Source organism: Sapajus apella, unplaced genomic scaffold (assembly GCF_009761245.1).
Source record: "Sapajus apella isolate SASKATOON/1434 unplaced genomic scaffold, GSC_monkey_1.0 scaffold91, whole genome shotgun sequence".
Lineage (NCBI taxonomy): Eukaryota > Metazoa > Chordata > Mammalia > Primates > Cebidae > Sapajus > Sapajus apella.
The window spans coordinates 1,122,085-1,143,211 of record NW_022437031.1 but is presented as its reverse complement, the minus strand read 5'-3'; the positions used below and the strand labels follow the sequence as shown (position 1 = coordinate 1,143,211).

Here is a 21,127-nt window from a genome sequence, read left to right as displayed (position 1 = left end):
TGTTTTCTACAGCAGCTATACCATTTGACATTCCTACCAGCAGTGTGTGAGAGTTTCCCATTACTGGGTTATTTTTTCACTTTATTGATGGTATCATTTGTAGTACAACGTTTTCAATTTTGATGAAGTCTGCTTTACTTTTGCTTGGTTGCTTATGTTCTAGGTGTCATATCTAAGAAACTATTGTCTAAGGTTACAGATTTTCCTCTATGTTTTCATTGATGACTTTGAGAATCTGATTTCATTCAGATAGTTTATCCATTTTAATTTAATTTTTGTGTATAGTGTGAAGTAGGGACCAAAGTTCATTCTTTTGCATGTGGATATCCAGTTGTACCAGCACCATTTGTTGAAAAAACTGTACTTTACTTCTTGAATCATCTTGGCACCTTTGACAAATATCAGTTCAGCATGGCTGTAGGATATATTTCTGGACTCCTGGTTTTATTTCATTGATCTTTATATCTATTCTTATGCCAGTGCCCCATTCTCTTGATTAGTGTAGGTTTGTAATAAGTTTTGAAATCAGAAAGTATGAGTCCTCCAAATTTATTTTCCTTTTTCAAAATTGTTTTGGTTATTCTGGGTCCCTAAAGATTCCATGTGAGTTTTAATATCAGTTTTTCAATTTTCTGCAAAGACACCAGGTGAGAATCTGATAGGTATCGTGTTGAATCTGAATCAATCTGAGGAATATTGCCATATTAGCACCATTAAATCTTCCAATCCATGAAAAGGAGAGGTTTTTCTATTTAGTTCTTCTTTACTTTGTTTCAATAATGCTTTGCAGTTTTCAGTGTATAAGATTGTACTTCTTTTGTTAACTTTATTCCTATGTATTATTTCTGTTGCTATTTAAATGTGATTATTTTCTTAATTTAACTCTCAGATTGTTCACTGCTAGTATATGGAAACATAATTGATTTTTTATATTGATCTTATATCCTGCAACAAGGCCCATCTTATTTATTAGTTATAACAGGTTCTGTGGTGGATTCTGTATGATTTCCTGCATATCACAGTGTATGATCTGTGACTAGAGATAGTTTTACCTCTTTCTGATGTAATGCCTTTTGTTTCTTTTTCGTGTCCAATTGCGCTGGCTAGAACCTTCAGTATAAGGTTGAATAGAAGTGATGAAAGTGAGTATCCTTGTCTTATTCTTGATTGTAGGATGAAAGCCTTCAGTCTTTCACTATTAAATATGATGTTAACTATGGATTTTTCATAAATGTTCATTATTATTTGGAGGAAAGTTCCCTTCTATTTCTGGTTTGTTGAGTATTTTTTTTTCTTTTTTTTTCACCATGAAAGGGTGTTGGATTTTGCAAATGCTTTTTTGGTGCCTGTTGAGATGATCATGTGGGATTTTATAACCTTATTTCACTAATATGGTATAATTTACATGGACTGGTTTTCATATGTGAAGCAACCTTGCATTCCTGGGATAAATTGCATCTGGTAAGGTAGAAAATTTGTTTTTAATATGTTGCTGGATTTGGTTTGCTAATATTTTATTGAGGATTTCTATATTTCTGTTATTTGGAGGGGTTTGTGAAAGATTGGTATTAGTTATTTTTTAAATATTTGGTAGAATTCACTAGTGAAGCCATCTAGTCCTGAGTTTTGGGTTTTTTCCCCCCAATGTGGGAAGTTTTCAAGATTGAATGAAGTTATTCATTAAATCTTTTTATTGTTATAGGTCTTCTCAGATTTTCTATTTCTTCTTCAGTCAGTTTCTATAGCTTGTGTCTTTCTAGGACTTTGTCCATTTCATCAGGTTATGTAATTTATTGGCATACAATTGTTGATCATATTCCCTTTTAATCCTTATTTCTGTAAGACTGGTAGTAATATTTCTTCTTTCGTCCATGATTTCAATAATTTTAATCTATTTTTTTCTATTTTAAGTTTTTTCAAGGAAAATGTGTTGCTGTATAATGTGTAATTTTAAAAAGAGAAAAAAAATGGAAGGCACGAAATAAACAGGCATATTAAAGATATGGGTATATTGGTAACTCCCTGGCTGTCTTTGTGGGTATCAGCTTCTTTATTAGGAAACTGAGAAGTTGGGTTACTGTTGCTGAAGTTGTTGAAAGCCTCTGGACTATCGTATTTCTATGTTGGAGCATGGGATTAAAGGACATAGATGGGAATATTAGTGAACAGAAAATAGACCAGTCTGTGAGGAGCCCGATATTCCTGAAGGAAATAGTAGGAAATAAGAGTGGAAATACAGATTAGAGTCAGATTATGGTAATATTTGAATGTCAGTGTGAGTGATTTGGATTTGCTTTATAATCAGCGGAGAGTATTAAGGATTTGAGGCTTATGGATTAGCCAGTCAAGGTGATAGTCAAGGAAATTGGTCTGATAGTGGTATGTGGGAAGGGTAAAAGCTAGAGGATCACCCAGGGACTTGTCCAGGTATAACAGGATGAGAACAATGACAGTGAAAATAGAAAAAGGAGCAATAAAGACCAGAGATTGTCTCCAAATTGGAAAGCACTCCATGTTTTAGAAGGGGGAGGGAAGAATGAGTTGTCTTGCTCATCTGCATGTCCTTCACAGTTAGTGGTTAGGCACAGAATAGGTCCAAAGTAAGTATTTGTTAAATTGAACTGCATTAACCAGCCTTGCTTCAGAGTTTAATGAAGGCTGGGGAAACCAGCCTTTAAGTACTCTAAGAAGACTTACAGGACAACCTTTCAATCTGGCAGATTCCTGGCATTGTCCATCTTTTTACTTGTCACCCAGGCATCTATATGTGCTAATTGCAGCATTAATGAAGAAAAGGTACACATTAGCCTGCACAGATTGTTGGACAGGGTTGATAATGGCTCTGTGGTCTGACATTTCAGACCAGATAAGTTTATGGGCTGACCTGTGTCAATGCACTGTGACATACTAGCAGACAAAGACCTTTCTCTGCACAGAACAGGGAAGTTCTCAAGAGCAGAGGTCTGAGGTTAGACCAGAAAGTCTTATCACTAGGCCCAGGGGATCTTTTGTGGGAACCTGAGATCAGGAGAAGAACAATTAGGCCTTATGTGGGACCTTTTTCTAGGCTAAGAAACATCTTTTCTCAAATGTCAGCTCTATAAAGGGCAGTGATTTCTGTCTTTTTTATGTGCTGATGTATCCCTAATATCTGGCACATTATTGGCACTTGGCATAGATTTAATGAATGAATTAATTGATTAGTAGTTATTTTGGAGGAAAGCAGTATCTTAACCTAAGGAATAAGCTTCTGGGATTGGGGTAGAGTAGATGAAGTTGTCTTCTCAAAAGCTCCTTGTGAAGGATCCTGATACATGGGCCTTTGGTTATAGCCAGAAGGGACTTCTCTACCAAATTCTTTATAAGGAATCTGTTTTTACTTGGCTGCAGTTGCCTTCATCTTCTCTCACTGTTATTTGGAATGACAGTGTCATGGTATATAGCTGAAACCTAAATGTGGTTCTGTTTCTGCCTTTACATCTGCTCCCCCTCTCCTTCCTTCATATCCTGTGTTCCTTTCCAGTGGAGTTGTTCAAAATATTCATCCTATTCCAGCTATCCAAAAGCCAACATTTGGACCTGACTTTTCTTAAACTCCTAGGAAGAAAAGAGAGGATTCTTATTCCTTAAAGGCCTGCCTTTGTTACCCTTTCTATACCAGGATTTAGCTTGCTTTGTGAGAAGCAGGGAAAAGCTAATGGATTATTAGAGAATGAGGTTTTCATTGTTACAAATAGACAGCATCATGTATATGAGATGTTTGTTTCAGTGACTTAAATAACTTTTTTGCCCAGGTCCATTCTTTTGAATAATCATCTCTCATATTGCCTGTTGACTGAATTAAAGGACAGCTATTAGCATATTGAAAACACAAAGCTGACCTTTCAAAAGCTGGAAAGAGATTTATAATGGAGCACTTGCAGAGGGTGATAGGTTTTGGATGGAGATACATTTTGCAAATTTGGCTACGTATGCAAAGTACATAAAAACAGAATGAACCCTATTTGCTTTGGCCTATGACAATTCAGTCATATGTTGATATGTGCTGGTGACTTCTCTAACTTCACTGAGTGGTAATCATGCCCCCTCACTTCCTATGAGAAAAAGAAAGAAGGAAGAATATACAGAGTTGGAAAGTAACTGCCATCCCTCTAGTTCTATGCCAAAGCCTCTTTCCCTCAGTGATTACCCACCAAAAGGCTTTTCTGATGGCAGAAATAGGGATGCATCTAAATTGTTGGATCTCAGCTTCTTGAGGCAGGAATGTGGAAAAATCTGGGGGTTAAGGAGGGAAAATATGGAGAGTGTTTTCAACCTGTTGAGACAACTGGCAAGCTCTTTGGCTAATTACCTCTGACAGATTTTGTCACTCTGCCAAACAGGCCCACTCTTCTTTTCCTTCCTGCCTCCATGGTTTCCCCACTTCCTAGGACTGCAGGGGTGGCAGGAAGGGCCATCTTCTTGATTTTCAGTCAAAGTCATCTAGCAGATCCAAAGACATCTGACTTGGCCTTCCCAAAGGTTTTTTTTCTTAGCTTCTCTCTGCCTTCGTGATTTAGAATGGACAGTCTCAACCATTACCAAATTTATCAATTTCTGATGATTCTAATAATTGCCCACCCATCTTGGCCCAAGCCATTTCCTTTTCTTTTCCTGTCTTCCTTAGAGCCAGAGGCACAAAGATGCTGACACTGACTAAGAGCATAGGCTCTGGAGACACTGCCTCCTATCCCAGCTCCTCTGCTTCCTAACTGTGTGACTTGGGACAGATTGCTTAACTTCTCTGAGCCTCAGTCTCCTCTTCTGTGAAATGGTGGTAATAGTGATACTTAACTAGCAGTGCTGAATACAGTATATTGTAAGCTCTTAGCACAGTGAATGGTATATAGTTGGTGCCAATTAATAGTTATTGCTAGTATGTGGTGGGGAAATATTCTCCCATCCCCATCCCAATCTTTAAAAGGTAGAGATTTTTGCATGTCCAAGACATTTTACAGTCAAATTTTGATGATTATTTTTATATCTTATCACAGAAATCAACACTGACATTGTTTTCGAGATACCCGCTCTAGCATTTAACTTGGCCTCTATATTTGCAGGTGCATAAATGCTGTGTTTTACAGAAATCCAACTATGGCTCTCAAGATGTATAGCTTAACCTTTTTTAAAATCCAGTTGTACCACCTAGATGTGCTGTAGCATGAATGAATCTAGTTACTCCACTCTATTTACAGATAGGTCGCCAGAGACCTATAGAAAATTAAACCCATGCCCAGGGCAAAAAGTCACACTAGAGTCAGGTTTGGAATCAGTTTGCAGAGGTCTCTGGTTGAAGGTTCTCTGAATACCTGAGAAATTCAATTTGTCCTTTTTCTTACTGTCTGGAAACCTCTCAAAGAAGGAAGCTAACTCATTATTTTTCTTTTGCCTGTTTCCACAGCTCTGGGTGAACCAGGAAGATGAGGTGGAGGAAGGGCCCAGTGATGTGCAGAACGGACACCTGGACCCCAACTCAGACTGCCTCTGTCTGGGGCGGCCACTACAGAACCGGGACCAGATGCGGGCCAATGTCATCAATGAGATCATGAGTACCGAGCGTCACTACATCAAACACCTTAAGGATATTTGTGAGGTAACCATGGTGGTTCATGTGGAGACGCTTCGTGAAGAACTGACAACCCTCCTGGGCCCTGCCTGTGACAGTCCCAAGATGTTGGAAAGGGCACATACCCTCCCAGATTCTGTTCAGTGAGGCAAAACTGCTTCCTTGTTTCTCAATCTCTGTTTTTCACATTTTTCTCTGTCTAACTTAAATATTTATTTGTTTATATACATTGTCTTTCTTCCTTTACCCTTTCTTTGTGTCTTCCTCATTTTTTCCCCTGAATCCCTACTTTTATCTTCTTGGTTTCTGATCCAGTTGCAGCCATCTCATGTAAGGGCTTAACCTCACTCATTAAAGCAAAACACATCTCCCATAAAGCCAGTGATTCGTAGACTTCAACATACACCAGAATTTCTGGGGGAGCTTCTTAAGCAGCCCTCTCATTCTTGTCCCCCAAGTCATGAATTATCAGTCTCAGGTAAAGTATGAACTTTTTTAGGTTTAATGAGCATCCCTGGTGATGCTGATGCTGCTGGTTCTATTCTCTCACTTGGAGAACACTAGTTGTGAGTTTAAGCAGAAAAGAGCTTGGAGACAGCAGTCTACAGAAGACAAAGGCTGGATGGACAAACATTGGCTTCTTTAGTATGTCACTTTTTTCCCCAGGAGATGTCTCTCTAATTCCTAACCCCCATTACTTTCATCTCTCTGTCATAAGCGAAGATGAGAGCCTTTTCCCTCATAATCTCTTAAGCTTAGTAGATGCAAGTTGGCATTTTCAAAGGGGATTTTACTGAACAGGAAGGGAAAACCAATGGGAAATGAAGGCAGTGTTTTTAAAAGGATTAGACACACACACACACACACACACACACACACACACACACACTCTCTCTCTCTCTCTCTCTCTCTCTCTCTCTCTCTCTCTCTCTCTCATATCTTTTTTCTTTACCCAGGGAAAACTCTGCTTTGAATCTTTTTGTCACCTTTCTTCCAGAAGAGGGCTTAGGTTCTGTTTTCTGTCCCCCAGCCTAGGGTGCACTGTGGAGTCAGTAGTACAGCCCCAACATTTTTCAAAGTTCTTATTTCTCTAGATAGTACTGCCCAATAGAACTTCCTGGAATGATGAAAGTGTTCTATGTCTGCATTCTCCAATATAGTAGCTATGAGTCAACAATTTATGGCTGTTGAACAGTTAAAATGTGGCTGGTATGACTGAGAAATTGAATTTTAAATTGTATTTATATTTAATTTAATTTAAACAACCATATATCTATAATGACAGCCACATTGGACAGTGCAGCCCTGGAAACACCAAGGCCAAGGATTACGTGCCTGAACTTTCTTTATCTCAACTCATTGTCTCACCCCTCCCACGAAGATTAAAAGTTATCTTGTCCCATTGCCCCACTTCCTACCCTGCCATGAGGCAATAAAATACAGTAGAAAGAATAAGAGATCTGGAGACATGGAATGCTGGTTTTTCACATTCTGTCTTTGTCACTAATTTACCCTGTGAGCCTGAAGGCACCCTTTAACTCCTCTGACATTCAGTTTTCTTATTTTTCCAGTGGGCTTCATTATAACAATCTCTTTTTTTTCCCCCATTCATTTATTTTATTGCATTTTAGGTTTTGGTGTACATGTGAAGAACATGCAAAATTGTTGCATAGGAACACACGTGGCAGTGTGATTTGCTGCCTTCCTCCCCATCACCTACATCTGGCATTTCTCCCCTTGCTATCTCTCCCCAGCTTCCCACCCCCCACCGTCCCTCCCCTATTTCCCCCCAACTGACCCCAGTGTGTAGTGCTCCCCTCCCTGTGTCCATGTGTTCTCATTGTTCAACACCCGCCTATGAGTGAGAACATGCGGTGTTTGATCTTCTGCTCTTCTGTCAGTTTGCTGAGAATGATGGTTTCCAGGTTCATCCATGTCTCTACAAAGGACACAAACTCAAGTAAATATAATATTGCAGTAACATATGTTGTATTTGGAAAAAGGTAATTTTCTTTTTTGCCTCTTTTTAAAATCTATTCACCCATCCATCCATATATCTTTTTTTTAATTCCTTCTCCCTTCACATCAATGATTGATGCTAAAAAAAAAAAATCTCCCTTGGAATGTGCTACATGGCATTCAGCATAAAACCACTGACACTTTATTCATTCAGCAAACATTTAGTGGAATTCTGCTCTGTACCAGGCCTGTGGACATAACTTCTAGCCTCAAATTGTTGTACTTTAGGCCAGCAGCATCTGTATCACCTGGAAACTTGTTAGAAATGCAAAATATTTGGCTCCAACCCAGACTTACTGAATCAGCATATGCATTTTAACTAAGTTACTATCTGATGTATAATACATAATAAAGTTTGAGGAATGCTGCTCCAAAATGATACCTATATTACAATGTCATAGTGTTTTTCATAAAATTAAATAGTCTATTCTTCATTTGGTAGCTGAGGGATGCTGTCAAGATCTAAATCAGATCATATCACTCCTCTGCTGAGAACCTTCTAATGGCTCACCATTTCTCCCTGAATAAAAGCCAAAGTTATTATTACTTACAAGGGCCTGTATGATCAACCCATCCTTGCCTCTATGACTTTCACCTCCTGCTCCTTTCTGCCATGCTTTCTTCACTACTACAGCTATACTGGCCTCTTGCTTTTCCTTCAGCATTACTAATATGCTCCTCCCTCAGAGCATTTGCACTGTTTTTTCCCTCTGCTTAAAGCATTCCCCTCCCACCCCACATTTACATGGCTCCTGTCCTTAGCTCCTTCAAGTCTTTGCTCAAATATCATCTTCTTGAGACTTCTCTAAGCATTATTTAATCCTGTAATGTTGCAATGCCTCTACCCCTTTCCTGCTTTATTTCTATCCTTTACACTTATCTATCTGACATATTATATATTTAACTGATATATTTTGTTTATTTTCTGTCTCTCCTTCTGGAATGCACTTTCCATGAAGGGCAGGGGTTTTCATCTGTTGATTTACTGATATATCCCCCCTAGCACAGTGCCTGATACTAGATGCTCGATAAATATTGCTTAAAGTCAAAAATAAATATAATTGCTCATATGTATGTACTGCTTTGATTGGCAAAGTACGTTCATATCATATGTCATTTGATCTTCAGAGGACAAAGGTTGTTATTGCTATTTCTGTTTTCTAGATCAGCAGACTGAGTCTCTAAGAAGCAAAATTATTTTCCCAGAGATCTCAGATATTAGCCCAGTGGAAGTCCTTAGAAGGCTCTCCCAAATCCCACACATCTTTACCTCTTCCTATGGGCCACAGGCTCAGGACAGCAGTGGAAGTTATTTCTCTTTCCAGAACATAGGGAGTGATATGATCCTGCTTTAAGGACTTTTCCAATTCCAGCCCACCCAATCAAACCTTTTGTTGACAACTTCCTGATTCCTTATTTTTCAACTATTATTGGTGATGAAGTTAAGTATTTAAATGGGAGCTATCTCTTTGTCTCACCCTATAATCACAGGCATCAAAGGGAGGTGGAAAAAGCTGTGTCTAGCTGGACCAGAAGACAGTAGTTTAGCCCAGGACTGTGTTTGGTTTAATGAAACCAAAAGCTGTGAGGAGTGAATGATTTATCAGAAAGAATACTAGACTTAGAATTGGGAGTTCTGGTTTCAGGTCCCACCTTGGTCACTAACTGGCTAAGGAATCACAAATGAGTCGTTTCCACCCTAGGCCTTGTCCCCCATCTCTAAAATGTGTAGGTTTGGAGGAGCTCTTTAAGTTATGTCTGAATCTTTTTCTCTAGTTCTGTAAGACGTAGATATGCGCTCACTAAAGAAAAATTGTGATAGTGAGCCAGGCTGCTTCTGCATTTTCTGCCTCTTCCTTCTTGGTACCCTTGGAAGCAAGTCTTACTCAAGCATGAATGTGTTAACATGGCATAAACCACTCTTTCTGCTGTAGGTTATGGGAGAGCTCTAAACACTTGCTACTCTTATACTTCTTGAAGGGGAAATGGGGAAAATTATATTTAGTATAGAAAAAAGTCACACTATTTTTTAGAGAACATTTTTTTTCCTCTCCTGGGAGCAGAAAGTACTTTACAAACTTTTTAAAAATCATAATGTATATTCTGAGTACATCTGTGGAACATGCAGGTTTGCTACATAGGTATGCATCTGCCACAGTGGCTTATTGCATCTATCCCCCCATCATCTACATTAGGTATTTCTCCTAATGCTATCCCTCCCCTAGCTCCCCACCCACCAACAGGCCCCAGTGTGTGATGTTCCCCTCCCTGTGTCCATGTGTTCTCATTTTTCGACTCCCAATTATGAGTGAGAGCATGTGGTGTTTAGGTTTATGTTCTTGTGTTAGTTTGCTGAGAATGATGGTTTCTAGCTTCATCCATGTCCCTGCAAAGGACATGAACTTATCCTTTTTATGGCTGCATAGTATTCCATTTTGTTTATTTGCCACATTTTCTTTATCCAGTCTATCCTTGATGGGGATTTGGGTTGGTTACAAGTCTTTGCTATTGTGATCAGTGCCACAATAAATATGTGTGCATGTATCTTTATAATAGAATGATTTATAAGCCTTTGGGTATATACCCAGTAATGGGATTGCTGGGTCAAATGATATTTCTAGTTCTAGATCCTTGAGGAATCACCACACTGTCTTCCACAATGATTGAACTAATTTACACTCCCACCAACTCTCTACCATCTGTTGTCTCCTGACATTTGATTGTCATGCTTCTTATGGGCAGGAGATGGTATCTCATTTTGGTTTTTGATTTGCATTTATCTAATGACCAGTGATGATGAGCTTTTTTTAATATGTTTGTGGGCTGCATAAATGTCTTCTTTTGTGAAGTGTCTGTTCATATCCTTTGCCCACTTTTTTATGGTGTTGTTTTTCTCTTGTAAATTTGTTTTAAGGCTTTTGTAGATTCTGGATATTAGACCTTTGTCAGATGGATAGATTGTAAAAATTTTCTCCCATTCTGTAGGTTGCCTGTGCACTCTGATGATAGTTTCTTTTGCTGTGTAAAAGTTTAATTAGATCCCATTTGTCAGTTTGAGCTTTTGTTGTCATTGCTTTTGGTGTTTTAGTCATGAACTCTTTGCCCATGCCTATGTCATGAATGGTATTGCCTAGGTTTTCTTCTAGGGATTTTTTTTTAATTGTACTTTAAGTTCTGGGGTACATGTGCAGATTTTGTAGGGTTGATGCATAGGTACACAGATGCCATGGTGGTTTGCTGTCTCCGTCCCTCCATCAACTACATCAGGCATTTCTCCCAATGTTATCCCTCCCCAACTTCCACATCCCCTGCTGTCCTTCCCCTAGTCCTCCACCCCCCAACAGACCCCAGTGTGTGACGTTCCCTTTCCTGTGCCCATGTGTTCTCATTGTTCAACACCTGCCTATGAGTGAGAACATGTGGTGTCTAGTTTTCTGTTCTTATCTCAGTTTGCTGAGAATAATGGTTTTCAGATTCATCCATGTCCCTACAAAGGACATGAACTCATCCATTTTTATGGATGCATAGTATTCCACGGTGTATATGTGTGACATTTTCTCTGTCTAGTCTATCATTGATGGGCATTTGGGTTGGTTCCAGGTCTTTGCTATTGTAAACAGTGCCGCAGTGAGCATACATGTGCATGTGTCTTTATAATAGAACTATTTATAATCCTTTGGCTACATACCCAGTAATGGGATTGCTGGATCAAATGGAATTTCTATTTCTAGATCCTTGAGGAATCGCCGCACTGTCTTCCACAATGATTGAACTAGTTTACACTCCCACCAACAGTGTAAAAGTGTTCCTATTTCTCCACACCCTCTCCCGCATCTGTTGTCTCCAGATTTTTTAATGATCACCATTCTAACCAGTGTGAGATGGTATCTCAATGTGGTTTTGATCTGCATTTCTCTAATGACCAGTGATGAGCATTTTTTCATGTTTGTTGGCCTCATAAATGTCTTCTTTGAAAAGTGTCTGTTCATATCTTTCACCCACTTTTAAATGGGATTGTTTGTTTTTTTTTCTTATAAATCTGCTTAAGTTCTTTGTAGATTTTGGATATTAGCCCTTTGTCGGATGAGTAGATTGTAAAAATTTTCTCCCATTCTGTTGGTTGCCGGTTCACTCTGATGATTGTTTCTTTTGCCGTGCAGAAACTCTTAAGTTTAATTAGATCCCATTTGTCTATTTTGGCTTTTGTTGCCATTGCATTTAGTGTTTTAGTCATGAAGTCCTTGCCTATGCCTATGTCCTGAATGGTTTTGCCTAGTGTTTCTTCTAGGGTCTTAATGGTGTTAGGTCTTATGTTTAAATATTTAATCCAACTGGAGTTAATTTTAGTTTAAGGTATAAGGAAGGGGTCCAGTTTCAGCTTTCTGCACATGGCTAGCCAGTTCTCCCAACACCATTTATTAAACAGGGAGTCCTTTCCCCATTGCTTGATTTTGTCAGGTTTGTCGAAGATCAGATGGTTGTAGATGTGTGGCGTTACTTCTGAGGCCTCTGTTCTGTTCCGTTGTTCTATATCTCTGTTTTGATACCAGTACCATGCTGTTTTGATTACTGTAGCCTTGTAGTATAGTTTGAAGTCAGGTAGCATGATGCCTCCAGCTTTGTTCTTTTTGCTTAGTATTTTCTTGGCTATGCGGGCTCTCTTTTGTTTCCATATGAAGTTTAAAGTGGTTTTTTCCAGTTCTGTGAAGGAGGTCAATGGTAGCTGGCTGGGGATAATGTTGAATCTATGAATTACTTTTGGCAGTATGGCTATTTTCATGATATTGATTCTTCCTAACCATGAGCATGGAATGTTTTTTCATCTGTTTGTGTCCTCTCTTATTTCGTTGAGCAGTGGTTTGTAGTTCTCCTTGAAGGGTTCCTTTACATCCTTTGTTAGTTGTATTCCTAGATATTTTATTCTCTTTGTAACAATTGTGAATGGGAGTTCACTCATGACTTGGCTCTCTGTTAATCTGTTATTGGTGTATAGGAATGCTTGTGATTTTTGCACATTGATTTTGTATCCTGAGATTTTGCTGAAGTTGCTTATCATCTTAAGGAGATTTTGGGCTGAGATGATGGGGTCTTCTACATATACAATCATGTTGTCTTCAAATAGAGGCAATTTGACTTCCTCTTTTCCTAATTGAATACTCTTTATTTCTTTTTCTGGCCTGATTGCTCTGGCTAGAACTTTCAATACTATGTTGAATAGGAATGTTGAGAGAGGGCATCCTTATCTAGTGCCAGTTTTCAAAGGGAATGCTTCCAGCTTTTGCCCATTCAGTGTGATATTGGCTGTGGGTTTGTCATAAATAGCTTTTATTATCTTGAGATACGTTCCATCAATACCTAGTTTATTGAGGGTTTTAGCATAAAGTGCTGTTGAATTTTTTGGAAGGCCCTCTCTGCATCTGTTGAGATGATCATGTGGTTTTGGTTCTGTTTATGTGATGGATTACATTTATAGATTTGCATACATTGGACCACCCTTGCATCCCCAGGATGAAGCCTACTTAATTATGATGGATAAGCTTTTTGATATGCTGTTGCATTTGGTTTGCCAGTATTTTATTGAAAATTTTTGCATTGATGTTCATCATGGATATTGTCCTGAAGTTTTTTTTTTGTTTGTTTTGTTTTTTTGTTGTTTTTGTTTTGTTTTGTTTTGTTTTTTGTTATGTCTCTGCCATTTTTTGGTATCAGGATGATGTTGGTCTCATAAAGTGAGTTAGGGAGGATTCCCTTTTTTGCGTTGTTTGGGATAGTTTCAGAAGGAATGATAGCAGCTCCTCTTAGTACATCTGGCAGAATTCAACTGTAAACTCATCTGGACCTGGACATTTTTTTATTTGGTAGGCTATTAATTCCTGCCTTAATCAGACCTTGTTATTGGTCTATTCAGGGATTCAACTTCTTCCTGGTTTAGTCTTGAGAGGGTATAAGTGTTCAGGAATTTATTCATTTCTTCCAAATTTACTGGTTTATGCACATAGAGTGTTTGTAGTAATCTCTGGTAGTAGTTTGTATTTCTGTGGAATTGGTGGTGATATCTCCTTTATCATTTTTTATTGCCTCTATTTGGTTCTTCTCTCTTTTCTTTTTTATTAGTCTGACTAGCGGTCTGTCTATTTTGTTGATCTTTTCAGTTAGCCAGCTCCTGGAATTACTGATTTTCTGAAGGGTTTTCTGTGTCTCTATCTCCTTCAGTTCTGCTCTGATCTTAGTTATTTCTTGTCTCTGCTAGCTTTTGAATTTTTTTGTTCTTGCTCCTCTAGCTCTTTGAATTTTGATGATGGAGTGTTGATTTTAGGTCTTTCCTCGCTTCTCATGTGTGCATTTATTGCTATAAATGTTCCTCTAGACACTGCTTTAAATTGTCCCAGAGATTCTGGTGTGTTTTGGCTTCGTTCTCATTGATTTTGAAGAACATCTTTATTTCTGCCTTCATTGTATTGTTTATCCAGTCATCAGTCAGGAGCAAGTTGTTCAGTTTCATGTGGTTTTGTGGTTTTGGGTGAGTTTCTTAACCTGAGTTCTAATTTGATTGCCCTGTAGTCTGAGAGACTGTTATGATTTCTGTTTTTTTGTTTGTTTGTTTTTGCATTTGCATTTGCTGAGAAGTAATTTACTTCCAATTATGTGGTCAGTTTTAGAGTAAGTGGGATGTGGCACTGAGAATGTATATTCTGTGGATTTGGAGTGGCGAGTTCTGTAGAGGTCTATGAGGTCTGCTTAGTCCAGGTCTGCATTCAAGTCCTGGATATCCTTGTTAATTTTCTCTCTCGCTGATCTGTCTAATATTGACAGTGGAGTTTTAAAGTCTCCTACTGTTATTGTGTGGGAGTCTAAGTCTCTTTGTAGGTCATTAAAAACGTGCTTTATATATCTGGGTGCTCATGTATTAGGTGCATATACATTTGGGATAGTTAGCTCTTCTCGTTGCATTGATCCTTTTACCATTGTTTAATGCCCTTCTTTGTCTCTTTTGACCTTTGGTTGGTTTAAAGTCTATTATATTACAGACTATGATTGCAACCCCTGCTTTTTTTTTTCTCTTCGTTCGTTTGGTAAATCTGCTTCCACCCCTTTATTTCGTGTCTATGTGTGTCTTTGCATGTCAGATGGGTCTCCTGAATACAGCACACTGATGGGTATTGACTTTTTATCCAGCTTCCCAGTCTGTGTCTTTTGATTGAGGTGTTCAGGCCATTTACATTTAACCCTAATATTGTTATGTGTGAATTTGATCCTGCCATTTTGTTATTGGCTGGTTGTTTTGCCCATTAGTTGATTGAGTTTCTTCATAGAGTCTTTACCATTTGGTATATTTTTGCATTGGCTGGTACTGGTTCTTCCTTTCCATGTTTATTGTTTCCTTCAAAAGCTCTTGTAAGGCAGGTCTGGTGGTGACTAAATCTCTCAGCAACTGCTTGTCCATGAAGGATTGTATTTCTCCTTCACTTATGAAGGTTAGTTTGGCTGGGTATGAAATTATGGGTTGAAAATTCTTTAAGGATGTTGAATATTGGCCCCCACTCTCTTCTAGCTTTTAGAGTTTCTGCCAAGAGATCTGCTGTGAGTCTGATGGTCTTTCCTTTGTGGGTGAGTCAACCTTTCTCTCTGGCTGCCCTTAGCATTTTTTCCTTCATTTCAACCCTGGTGAATCTGATGATTATGTGCCTTGGGGTTGCTCTTCTTGAGGAATATCTTTGTGGTGGTCTCTGTATTTCCTGGGTTTGAATGTTGGCCTGCCTTGCTAGATGGGGAAGCTCTCCTGGATAATGTCCTAAAGAGTGTTTTCCAGCTTGGATTCATTCTCCCCATCACATTCAGATACACTGATCAAGTGTAGATTAGGTCTTTTCACATAATCCCATATTTCTTGGATGCTTTATTCATTTCTTTTCACTTTTTTTCCTCTAATCTTGACTTCTCATTTTATTTTATTGAGTTGATCTTCAATCCCTGATATCCTTTCTTCTACTTGATTGATTCAGCTATTGAAACTTGTGTATGCTTCACGAAGTTCTTGTGCTTTGTTTTTCCGCTCCATCAAGTCATTTTTGTTCTTCTCTTAGCTGGTTATTCTAGTTAAGATTTTGTCTAACTTTTTTCCAATGTTTTTAGTTTCACTGCATTGGGTTTGAACATGTTCCTTTAGCTCAGAGGAGTTTGTTGTTACGCACATTCTGAAGCCTGCTTCTGTCAGTTCATCAAACTCATTGTCCATCCTGTTTTATTCCCTTGCTGGTGAGAAGTTTTGATCCCTTGGAGGAGGAGTGGTGTTCTGGTCTTTGATGATTTCATCATTTTTGTGCTGGTTTCTCCCCATCTTCATGGATTTATCTACCTTTGATCTTTGAAGTTGGTGATTTTGGATGTGTCTCTGAGTATACGTCCTTTCTGTTGAAGTTGAAGCTATTTCTTTTTCCTTTTTTGGTTTTCCTTGTAACAGTCAGATCCTTCTGTTGTACAACTGCTGGAGGTACACTCTAGACCCTCCTTTCCTGGGATTCACCCATGGGGGTTGCAGAAAAGCAAATATTAATGCCTGGTCTTTCCTCTGGTAGCTTTGTCCCAGAAGGTTACCCACCAGGTGACAGCCGGAGCTCTCCTGTATGAGGCTTCTTTTTTGTTATACAGGGGTCAGGGAGCCACTTGAGGAGGAACTCTGTCCCTTGTCTGCCTGCAGAGGCACTGCTGGGCTGTCATGAACTCAGTCCAGCTGCTGTGTAAGCTTCCGCTGGCTTTTGTTTACACAGTTTTAGACTCGCCTCAGCAATGGCAGACACCCTTTCCCCACACTAAGCTCAATCGTCCCAGGTCAAGCTCGAACTGATGTGCTGGCTGTGAAACTCTTAAGCAAGAAGACTTCAGTTTATCAGGGGGGACTCTCCCAGCCATATCACCTGTCTTCCTGGTTTCAGCTCCCCCTCTTTCTAGGGTGTGGGTAGCTCCATCCCAGAGGTGCTCTAAGTGCTAGTCAAAACGTTCACCCTGATCTGTGTTGACAACCTACAGTGCCTGCGGGAGCTGCCACTCAGATCTGTGCTGGTAACTCATGGTGCTTTTCAGTCCAGTGGTGATCTCCTGGTTTGTGGGTTGCAGAGGGCACAGGAGAAGCACAGTATCTGAACCGGAGTGCCAGGGGCAGTGGGGAAGTCCCCAGTCCTCTGGACTATTGCACTTCCTGGGTGAGGCAGCGCCCTGCCCTGCCACGGTTTGCCCTCATTGGGTTACACCCACTGTCCAACCAGTCCCATTGAAATGAACCTGGTACCTTGGTTGAAAATGCAGAGATCACTCGCCTTCTGCATCTCTCTTGCTGGGAGCTGTGTTCCAGAGCTGTTCCTGTTCAGCCATCTTGACAGAACCTCTTCTAGGGTTTTTATGGTTTTAGGTCTTACATTTAAATCTTTAATCCATCTTGAGTTAATTTTTGTATAAGGTATAAGGAATAGATCCAGTTTTAGCTTTCCGAGTATTGCTAGCCAGTTTTGCCAACACCATTTATTAGATAGGGAATCCTTTCCCCATTGCTTGTTTTTGTCAGGATTTTCAAAGATTAGATGGTTGTAGATGTGTGGCGTTACTTCTGAGGCCTCTGTTCTGTTCCATTGATCTGTATCTCTGTTTTGGTACTAGTACCATGCTGTTTTGATTACAGTAGCCTTGTAGTATAGTTTGAAGTCAGGTAGCATGATGCCTCCAGCTTTGTTGTTTTTGCTTAGGATTGTCTTGGCTTTGTGGGCTCTTTTTTGGCTCCATATGAAATTTAAAGTAGTTTTTTCCAATTCTGTGAAGAAAGTCAATGGCAACTTGATGGGGATAGCATTGAATTTATAAATTACTTTGGCATTATGGCCATTTTCACAATATTGATTCTTCCTAGCTATGAGCATAGAATGTTTTCCATGTGTTTGTGTCCTCTCTTATTTCCTTGAGCAGTGGTTTGTAGTTCTCCTTGAAGAGTTCTTTCACATTCCTTGTGAGTTGTATTCCTAGGTATTTTATTCTCTTTGTAGCAATTATGAATGGGAGTTCACTCATGATTTGGCTCTCTGGTTTTCTGTTACTGGTGTATAGGAATGCTTGTGTTTTTTGCACATTAGTTTTGTATCCTGAAACTTTGCTGAAGTTGCTTATCAGCGTAAGGAGATTTTGGGCTGAGACGATGGGGTCTTCTAAATATACAATCATGTCATCAGCAAATAGAGACAATTTGACTTCCTCTTTTCCTAATTTAATACACTTTCTTTCTTTCTCTTGCCTAATTGCCCTGGCTAGAACTTCCAACACTATGTTGAATAGGAGTGGTGAGAAAGGGCATCCTTGTCTTGTGCCGATTTTCAAAGGGAATGTTTCCAGCGTTTGCCCCTTCAGTATTATATTAGCTGTGGCTTGTCACATATAGTTCTTACTATTTTGAGATACGTTCCATCAATACCTAGTTTATTGAGAGCTTTTAGCATGAAGGCTGTTCAATTTAGTCGAAGGCCTTCTCTCCATCTATTGACACAATCATGTGGTTTTCATCTTTGGTTCTGGTTATGTACAAACTTTTAAGTCACAACACCTTTTTACAAATGAAGTAGGAAATAAGATGATTTTCCAGTGAAATTATTCAGTGAGGTCAGTAAGAGAAATACTCTTTTCAAATGAGTTCTCTGCAGATTACATTCTTCTTTCTAAACCCAGACTGTGATATAAAATACCTTCGGTTTAGTTCTAGATCACCTTGACCAACAATTTGTGATATTGCTTCTTAACCTTATAACTCAAAGTACAATCAAGAAAACTGAGGCAAGAGTAAGCAGAGCTAGATGGTTTATAAAGCTGTCTTGTCTGTTTTTTCTTGAGGAAGATAATCTCAGCCATCTGATACCTATGAAATAAATTCTATCTTTAGATGCTTCCAGAGAAGCTAGCCTAGCTTTCCTCACTCATCTGTATTAGTGGTCATACCATTCACTATCAAGAAATTCTTCCTTAGGCATGCTGTAGCTTCAAGTCATTTCCATTTGGTATGTTTAAGCCTGAGGTTTTCAAACTTTTTAGACATTTGAGTTTTCCCTTTTACAAATTGCCTATCTCAATACTTCCCAATAGTCTTTACATCTTGGCACATAGAAAATGATAACACATTGTATAAAAGAGTAATGTGAGTCAGCTAGTCAGTCTAAAATGACAAGCCCAGGGGTTTCTACCTGCAGTAGGCCCTACCTGCTCATTCAATCTGGGCATTCTGTGCCTTGTTTCTCTTCTTTGCGCATTTTCGTGGAGTTTCTTATAGTTTTCTTGCTGATTTAAAAGAGTTACTTGTGTATTCTAGATATTAACTCCTTGTCACTTTTCCATGTTGCAGTTATCTTCTTTCTTCTCTTGTTTTTAAATAGCTTTTTATTTCATTTGAAGAATGGGTTTCCTATCCCAAAGAAGGGAAGAAGGAAATAAAAGAAAACCACCAATTTGAACATTCTGCTTCTGATTTACCTTTGATTATCACCAGCATGGGGAGAACTAATTATTTAGCATTTAGTCAACAAATAACTGAGCAGCAACTATATGCCAGATACTCTGTTAAACTTTGAGGATGTGGCACTGAATAATAACCATGGTCATTGTCTCCTAATTTTCTTTAAAAAATCTTCAAGATGTTTGTCAGGTCTCCCTTTAGGCCTCAGGTTCCAGGCAAAAATTAGATGTATGAAATCACTAGAATGTCAGAGCTGAAAGGATCCATGGAAATCTTTTTTGATGTTTTCATTTTAGAGACAGAGACACTGAGGTCTAAACTTTTTGTGAGGGCCCTTCCCTAAAGAATTTCCTAAACCCTGGGTGATCCAGAGGCTCTTTGGTTCACCCTATTTCCTGGTAGTTTTTAAGATCTTTTCTGGAGATCTTGGGTATTGTTTATATCCCAAATCAATGCATTACTTCTAGATCTTTGCACTAGGTCTTAACTTGTAGATCAGCCCTGGTGGGTTTAAGAACAAAGTGAAATAGATGGGCAGCTTTCCTTGTTGTTACCGTAACAATGCCAGGGCTAATTTGTGCCAATTGTGACTGATTTGATAATACCCACATTTAGCTACTCTTTGGCCTACCTTCCCACCCATGCCCACTTTACTCCTAGGAGACAGAGGTGAGGCTCTGGGAAACTGCCTCCCTTGAGCTATAGTACCCTGTTCCCTGTTACCATTGAGATGGAGTCAAAGAGTATTCAAAGCATACCTGCCAGTAAGAGCCACAGACCCCTTCTGTTCCCCCTGCCCTGTGAACAGGTCTTATCTAGGATAAAATAAGGGCCCTGAGTCTTATCTAGGATAAATACATCTTATTTCTTCCATCATTCTTCATGATGTTGCTTTTCAGGCCCTTCTCTACCCTGCTCACTCTCCTCTGGTTGTGTGCTATTCTCTTGGTGTTCCTCTGAAAAGAGGGTGGACTCAGAATTTAATTCTGCTTTCCTGCAGTGGTATGACTACCTTCCAATTACCTCTCCCATTTTTGCCTCTCAATATGTTTCTTCTTTTTTCTGACAGAAAATGGTATTAGGTTTTTTGGCAATCACATTTTCACTGCCAACTCATCTTAAGCTTACATACCTTCAAAAATGACTGAATAAGAGGAGTCAAGTATTGATTGACCGCCTAATCCTACCCTCTGTTCATCACTGATGTGGAAAATTTGATAGCCGTCAGGCCAGCCAAAAAAAAGGAATACAAAAGCAAGACTCCAGAGAACTGGTCCTTTCTCCTGGCTTTTATTTTTCCAGAAGCTTGTGTGGTATAGAGGTTGAGGGTGACATTTGGGGGTTATCCAACTACTCCCATATTCTTGTCTCCTCACTTATGTTTTTGATAAGGGCAGTTTACATCTATTATTTGTATTATTAGCAAGTGAGTATCTTAGACATTAGGGCTGCAGGAGATCTTGAGAAGACATTGGGTCTTCACTCCTCTTTCCTTGATAATATTTCATTCCTGGCAGACTTCTTATAGCTGTATTTTCTTTTCTTTACACTCTCTGGCAAAGACTTTTATCCCATTTTAATCATGAAGACAATTAAAAAACAGCATTAGGGGAAGTTTAAAAATAGGAACAAAATCAGCCAGAATCTATCAACTGTAACAGAATTATTTGCACTTTTGCATAATCCCTTCAAATCTGTCCATATGTATATATATTTACAGAGTTATAATCACACTTTTATACCATTTCATGTTCTGCTTTTTAACATTGTATCATAAACACTTTTCCATGTTTTTACACAGTCTTCCTAATTATCATTTTAATTGCTATGTGCTATTTCATCAAGCTAAATGTACCGTTATATACTTATAATCTAACGTTAGCTTTAAAAAGAAGAGTTGATAAAACATTCTGGGGTTCTACCGTCTCGTGAGCATTCTCCCTAATAAATCCCCTGCCACAGCATACATAATATAATAGAAAGAAAATGACGTCCTTAAGAGTGTCAGTAAGTAACATATT

General features: G+C 38.9%; 1 protein-coding gene across 17 annotated transcripts in view; it reads left to right on the top strand.

Annotated features, from left to right (window-relative positions):
* Positions 1-21,127, top strand: part of ARHGEF9 (Cdc42 guanine nucleotide exchange factor 9) — a 179,438-nt gene that overhangs the window by 99,201 nt on the left and 59,110 nt on the right. For all 17 annotated transcript variants that reach the window (XM_032255777.1, XM_032255782.1, XM_032255780.1 and 14 more), the window contains one exon: positions 5,441-5,632. In XM_032255777.1, coding sequence (XP_032111668.1) covers positions 5,441-5,632 — 192 coding nt within the window. The remainder of the gene's footprint in view (positions 1-5,440; positions 5,633-21,127) is intronic.